Below are 7,640 nucleotides of genomic sequence, written 5' to 3' on the forward strand. Positions count from 1 at the left end.
ATAAAAAGAATAAATAAAAAACCTGAAGAAGCTTGGAAAAAATTGAAACACAAAAAAAAAATTTAGCCATGTTTTTTTCTTTTCCAAATAGGCTTTACTTGCTGGCGGCATACTGTAGCTCCTTTAAAAAAAGGTCCTACTGCTTTGGTGGTAGCAGAAAAAAAGCTGCACAGTTTTGAAATGGTGACTTCGTGGGCCATGCTTCCAGCACAAACTCTGACTCTTTCTGGAAGTCCAGCAATGGAGGATTTAAATGGGGTTTGTGAGCAGAGTGCAACCTGCTACAACCCAACCCTGGATCTGGGGCAGAGAGAATGGCTCTCAGAGGCAGTGAATAGACATCCTCTAACATCTTGGACTGGGAAGAGCCAACAGGCAAAGCAACCTTAGTCATAGTAATGTCACTTAGCTTTTTAAAAAGTGGTTCTCATCAGAAAAGGATTACAGATATGCAATAAAGACAAATTCAGAAGAAAAGATGTCTAAATGGGTCACAGTGTTAGATAAATGTACATAGGCTTAGGAGAAAGAAGAAAAAGAGTATAGAGAGTTAGAAAAATAATCAAATTGTTTTTTAAAAAAAATAAAACAAAGTCCTTAAAAAGACAGACTACAGACAGCCATAAATTAAAAGATTAAATAAGTAAAAAAAAATGGGCCACATAAAGATGGAAAATAGAGAGTCAAGATTATGTATATCATGTATATTATATATACTTTAAAGGTATTTTGTCTTCAAAATTTGAGTCTAAGGATATGATGTTTTGAAAAAGAGGTTCTCTTTTGTTTCCACAGAAAATGGTAATCTGTGGATTAATTCCAAACTAATGTGGTTTGATGCACCAAGACCATCCAAAAGGTCAATATGAATATCCCCCAAAATGCTTTGCCCAACAAAAAGCAGGAAGTTTGAAAAGAACTACGCCCATATTTCGAAATATTGTCTATAGATGTATGCTTACATTTAAAGGGGGATAGGCTAAAGGGGAACAGAAAAGAATAAGTTCAGTGAGGTAACATTTGGTTAACTTCCAGTCCTAAGATGTACACACAGGACAGCACTGTTTACAAGGACAGGATTCTGACAGCAATAAAAGTATGACAACAGGTTCATGATGTAGATGTACTTACAAGCATAGTTTCTGAATTTATTCCATAGGGAGAATGCGTTATGACTCACTAAAAAGCAAGCTTATATGTAAATAATTAAATTCAGCAATTGGTTTTATAAGAACACAGTATTTGAGGTACACCTGCTTAACTGCACTTAGACCAAGAAAAGCACAAACTAAGCACCAAGTACAAGTAGGTAATAACTGCCAATTACTTGATTATCTTGGTTTTACTGTGCACTTCTGCTGACTAGGAAATGAATAATCATCTCTGTCATTGTTATGGGTAGCCATCCCATGGGATCAGTTGTGTTGTTAACCGCTCACCAAATCCAGACGTGTCCATGGCTCTCATGGTCAGCTGAGACTACAAACTCATGATGTCAGGACAGGACAGTTATTGCCAAATCGATACAGCGCTGAGTCTCCTTTTCACTCACCACAGGTAAGAGACCAAGGAAAGTAAAGATGGCTCATTTTACTTACGTTTGTTCCTGTCCCCAAGTTTTGCCCAGGAAAATTACAAAGCAAAGTGCTCCCCAAAGGCCCATGGCGGAAAGTGGCATAAACCCATGGGCACAACCTTTTTGAACCTACTTTTAAGTAAACTGGATTAAAGAGTTTGGGTAAATTAGTTTTCTGGTTAATTATTAACATCAGAGAAAAAGATCTCTAAGTAAGAAAGATAAAATCAGGAACGGGCACATGAGGGTGTTTTAATGAACACAAAACATGTTTTACCATCCTGTCATCTCCAGTAATAAAGACAGAGGTGTTTGACATCAACTTAGACCCAGAGACTTGTTTTTATGAATACAAGTAAAAGGGTCCTAACCTGGGTGCTTGCCACTGTGCAGGAAGGCTCAGTACTGGGAGCAATGGGCCTCTTTCATCTGATTTGTTGTCTCGCCCAGGTCCTCTGTGCTGACACCCTGCCTCCTTCAAACTTGATTCTGGAAGGTTTCATTTGTCTCTGATATTGAAGGAAGACACACCTGGATTTATTTATTTATTTTTGATTTTTTGAGACAGGGTTTCTCTGTAGTTTTTGGTTCCTGTCCTGGATCTAGCTCTTGTAGACCAGATTGGCCTCAAACTCACAGAGATCTGCCTGCCTCTGCCGCCCAAGTGCTGGGATTAAAGGCATGCGCCCCCACCGCCCGGCTCTGAATTTCATTTTAAATGCGTGGTTTTAGAATGAGTTTGGCCAACTTTTAAGTCCAATACTCAGGAGGCAGAGAAAGGCAGATCTCTGTGAGTTCAAGGCCAACCTGGTCTACAGAGTGAGTTCCATGACAGGCAAAACTTCACAGTAAAACCCTGTCTCGGTAAACTTAATAAATGAACAAATATTAGTTAGATGGATAGATAGATAGATAGATAGATAGATAGATAGATAGATAGATAGATAGATGATTAGATGGAGAGAAAGACAGAGAGAAAACAAATCTGACCTGAAAAAGTGGCAGTAGCATCCTTGGTACTGTATATTTATTTCTTTGGGACTAAACAACTGCAGGACTGGATGGGACAGAAACCACTATCAACAAAATTATTCATATACTGCCTTTTCTTTATCCTTCATCCAGTGCTGGGTACTTAGGCTGAACCCTGAAATCAACTGTTGTTGATGTTGCTGCAGCACACATGGGCTTGCAGCAATCTCTCTCACATGCTGACTTTGCTGTTTTGGGTTCACATCTGGGATTTGTATGGTGATCACATGGCAGTTCTATTCTTAGTTGTTGAGAAACCTTGGTAATGATTCCCTGTCCCTCCACCTCCTCCCCAAAATATTCTTGATGGTGGCCGCTGACTGGTGAAATGGAAGCTCTGTGTAGTTTTGGTTTTCATTTCCCTGATGGGTAAAGATGATGGCTAATGTATCCATTTCCCTGAATTGACCATTCTGGAGAAGAGTGGGGGGTTCCTAAGAATCAGTACCAAAGGAAACTCACAAGGCTTGAATGATGGAGGAAGGTCATTGAGCAATAAAGAAACTGCTTGGCTGGCCCTGATAGGTTAAAGCATGGGTGGGAGGAGTAAACAGAATAGAATTCTGGGCGGAAGAGGAAGTGAGGTCAGACTCTGCTCTGCTCCCGGAGAGACTCGACAGCTCTGCTCTCTGGAGCAGACACACCATGCTCAGCTCTCCTGGGTAGACTCGACAGCTCTGCTCTGGAGCAGAGACGCCATGCTCCGCTCTCCCGATAGCTCTGCTCTCTGAGGCACACGCGATGAAGCTCCGACCCAACATGGACATAGGTTAGAATCTTCCCAGTAAGCGCACCTTGGGGTGCTTACACACATTACTAGAAATGGGCTAGTCCAGATGTGAGAGTTAGCCGAGAAGAGGATAGATAGAAACGGGCCAAGAGGTGTTTAACTGAATACAGTTTGTGTGTTGTTATTTCGGGCATGTGCTAGCAGGTGGCTGGGGTGCTGGGGATGCGGCCCCACCGCTCCTTATTTCAACACTTGAAGTCCATGAAACTGGACCCAGAAACCAGATTCACAGGACCCTCTCTGAGATTTTTTAAGCAATGTACAATTGCTAGAGGAGAAGAGACTATTATTGGTGATGCCTGGAAATTTGTCAGGAAATCCCACAGTTGTAGCTTTCTTGATTCTGTACACACAGTAGGGTGGGTCTTTTGGGGACTTCGGTAGCCCCCAATCCACTCTATGCTCCTGTAACCTCTCTTAGGATCATCAAGCTAGACTTGAATGGAATTGGTCCTTTGGTCTGTCATAGAGATTCTGTCCAGGTGAATAGATGCTGGCTTGTGATTCTTCAAGAACCCACATGGCAGTAATGGACATGTGTGCAAGTATTTCTTGGCATTTGAACTTCTTTTAGAAACTGCATCATTTACTCCTCTTTGTTGGATTATTATTTATTTGGCACTTAGTTTTCAATTTGTTATACATTCTGAGTAATTCCCTGTGAGACCAATGGATGGTGAAGATTCTCTCCTTTCTGTACACTACCTCTTCAATCTGCTGTTTACTTTCTTGTGCAACTTTTTGTGGGTGTATGTATAAGTATGTATTGTACATATTTGTAAATAGAGATTGAACTTTTATTCCTGGTTTCCCAGACCCAAATAATCACACAGAAACTATATTAATTACAACATTGTTTAGCCAATGACTTAGGCGTATTTCTTTCTACTTTTATATTAATATTTAAATTAACCCATTTCTATTATGTCATATATTACCATGAGTCTTATGGTTTGTTACCGCTTGCTTCTTGGGCAACAACATGGTGTTACCCTCCTTTGGCAGTTACATGACATCTGCCTGACTCAACCTTATTTCTCCCTGCATTCAGGTGAGTTTTCCTGCCTACTCATATTCTGCCCTGCCATAGGCCAAAGAAGCTTCTTTACTAACAAATGGTAATAAAACATATTCACAATAAACAGATGGGAATTCCACATCATTTCCCCTTTTCTGTCTAAATAAAAAGGAAGGTTTTAACTTTACATTAGCAAAATTGCATATAACAAAATGTATATCAAACAATAATTACAGTTACAAAATTTTTTCTGAGTCCAAAGTTTCAAATCTAATTCATCTTTTACCATAACTAAGGAAAACTATTACTATCTGTCTTCACATATGTATACTGTGAGTATGCATGACTGTGGGATCACCAGCTCATGGACACACATGTGGAGGACAGAGTAGAATGTTGGGCACGTTATTGCCTTGAGCAGAGTCTCTCACTGCACTGGAAGCTTCCATTTCCATGAGGCTGGCTGGACAGTGGGATCTGCACCACCTCCTAATGCTGGGATTATAGGCACGAATTGCATGCCTGGTTCTCTTAGGGTTTCCATTGCCGTGAAGACACACCATGACCACAGAAACTCTTATAAAGAAAAACATTTGTTTGGGGCTGGCTTACACTTCAGAGGTTTAGTCCATTATCCTCATGGTAGGTGTCATGGTGTCATGCAGGCAGACATGGTGCTGGAGAGGTAGCTGAGAGTTCTACATCTGGATTGGCAGGCAACAGAAAGAGAGTAAAACTGAGCCTGGCTGGAGCATCTGAATCTCAAAGCCTACTCCCAGAGACCATTTCTCTGATAAGGCTATACCTATGCAACAAGGCCACACCTCCTAATGGTGTCATTCCTTATGGGCCTATAGCGGGCATTTGCATTCAAACAACGACACTGGCTTTAAAAACAAACACAATAACAACAACAAGAAACAAAACAGCAAGAACAAAACCCACAGAGATGATAAACACTAAAGTTTAGCTCCCCACGCTTGAGGGCAGGTACGTCTGCCCATGAAGTCGTCTCCCAAGCCTGTTGTGTAATTTTTTTTTAATTTCTTTCAAGGGCATTTTGAACTCTTTCTCTTATTTTCTGTTCAGAATGTCCTTGCCTATATCTAGATATTGAAGTATTTTCCCCTATTTTTTCCACGGGTGTATCAAATTTTCACGTCTGAATTTATTTCTCTACATGTTGAGAGACTGGAATCTACTTCCATTCTTCTAGTGGACATATTGCTTTTCCCATACCATTTGTGAAAGTGTCTGTCTTCTCCAACATACATTTTGGAACTTTTGTCTAGTATCAGACAGCTGTAGCTTCATGCATTTATTTCTGCATCCTCTACTCCAGTCTTCTATATATCTATTTATGTGCCGATATCATGCTATGTTGTAGGTTGGCTCTGTATGTATGTGTTGCCAAGGCTCTGTAGTATAACTAAAAACAAAACATTGCAATCTATGCAAAACAAATATAAGGTCTATGCAGTGGGGGTAAATTTATCTAATTCACCACTATGGCGCCATTTCTTCATGCCACACTTGGATGCAGTTCGTGCATAAGGCATATGGCATAAAGGTCACTGAATCTAACTTTAGCCATAGATTGAGAAGAGAGGGAATTGAGTGCCCTAGATAAGGGAAGCAGGGTGAGATTATATACAACAGCACCTGGTTTTGAAGGAGATTGCTATTTCTTTCAAGGGGATAAGAAAAGAGTGGAAGGCAGCCACACTGAAGGAATTTATGTTGGATATATTGAGTTTCTTAGTATGAAGTGTTACCTTCCACTGAGAGTCACCGCGACAGTGACTGTAGGAGACTGACTAATTGTGTCCACTAGAGTCGACCAGGGACTGTCTAGGGTGACAGCAAGGTTTTCTGACTCACACAGCAGCCCCTGATGAACGCATTTGTGTTTTGTGCTTTATGACATGGAATAAGCGATGTCAAGTATCAACTTATTTGTTTCCAAGTAGTACACAGAGAGCTTGTGAGAAATATTAAACTTATAGTATTTTATTCCTGCTCTAATCCAAAAGGAAAGATTGAGAAAGTGCATAAGTTATTAAAATTCTATGATTTCAGCTTATCGTGCAACAAAATCAGGTAACCGCTTCTCTACTTTGGCCGAGTCTTCCCTGCTGGAGAAGCACACTGATGTTACATAATTTATTGAAAGGATCACTTAAACAGCAGACATTTGACGCACATGTGTGGACGGGCTGCCTTTGCCACATGCAAAGTTTTTCTTATTCATTGATGTCATTTATGTGTAGAATAAGACCTACCGTGACCAGGAAGCAACACATTTTGAGCATCAAATTTGATCTTAATTCCATTTCTTTAGGAACCACCCCAAGAGTGATCTGCCGTGCATGGCTTCCTCCCACATAACATTCTGATGCTAAAGAAATTGCACTCACTTCTATGCCCTTTGCTCATTGCTTTCATTGTTGGTTTGATTCATAATGAACACTCTATGAGAAACACGTACAAGAAAACAGACAATGGGGGCACTACACGTAGAAAACATGCTATCAGCAAGATGGTGAAGAATATAAGCTTGGGTTTATTTATTAGTGCTAGGAATTAAACCAAAGTCAGTCAAGCTCTTCCCACTAACAGGCATTCCATCCCACCAAACCTTATAATCCTAGGACCTACAGACACCAGGCCATATGTATTAAATTATTATGGTCAACAAATTGAAACAACTAACAGCTGAAGTCCAAAAGAGGGCAGAAATTAAATGAAAAACAAACAATTAACTGAATCTGTCTTAAAATAAAAGTTACATAAAGGAAAAATAATACTGATGTAAACAATTGCAGAGAAAATTAAAATGAAGGTGGGGAGAAATAGGAATAAAGTACCAAGTATAGAAAACTGGCCAAGGGATGTGCACCAATAGCTAAGATGTAATCAACATGGGAAAAATTTCATCATTGAAAATTTCTCAACATGGGTGATAATTTTTTATTGATTTAAATACTCTGCTTTGGACACATATTTATAGGCACAGTATCCTTTTAGAGGCTCCCATGCTCTGCTGGCACATCTGGTCGTTTGTGGTGAACTGATACAGGGTTGCAGACATCTGGGCACCTGGGCAGCACGGTGGCACACAGCAGTGTGTGCTGTTGAGTCTTCAGCTCTCCCTGGGCAGCATGTCAGCATTCACTGTGGCAGCCACAGTGCCGTGAGCACCGTCTTCTGGGTTTAACAGTTAG

At 40.4% G+C, this 7,640-nt stretch overlaps 1 protein-coding gene across 24 annotated transcripts in view; it reads right to left on the minus strand.

Moving 5' to 3' along the window:
- LOC126491239 (complement C5-like) overlaps positions 1 to 7,640 on the minus strand; it is a 113,279-nt gene that overhangs the window by 76,588 nt on the left and 29,051 nt on the right. For 2 of the 24 annotated variants that reach the window (XM_050126771.1, XM_050126782.1), the window contains exon 1: positions 1,599 to 1,678. The exons of 21 other annotated variants lie outside the window; for them this stretch is intronic. In XM_050126771.1, the coding sequence (XP_049982728.1) occupies positions 1,599 to 1,678 (80 nt within the window). Of the gene's footprint in view, positions 1 to 1,598; positions 1,687 to 7,640 lie in introns of those variants that run through there. One more of the 24 variants, XM_050126770.1, reaches the window with a different exon arrangement.

The sequence above is a fragment of the Alexandromys fortis genome, unplaced genomic scaffold, assembly GCF_014885135.2.
Source record: "Alexandromys fortis isolate MF-2015 unplaced genomic scaffold, M_Fortis_MF-2015_v1.1 scaffold_268, whole genome shotgun sequence".
Classification (NCBI taxonomy): Eukaryota; Metazoa; Chordata; class Mammalia; order Rodentia; family Cricetidae; genus Alexandromys; species Alexandromys fortis.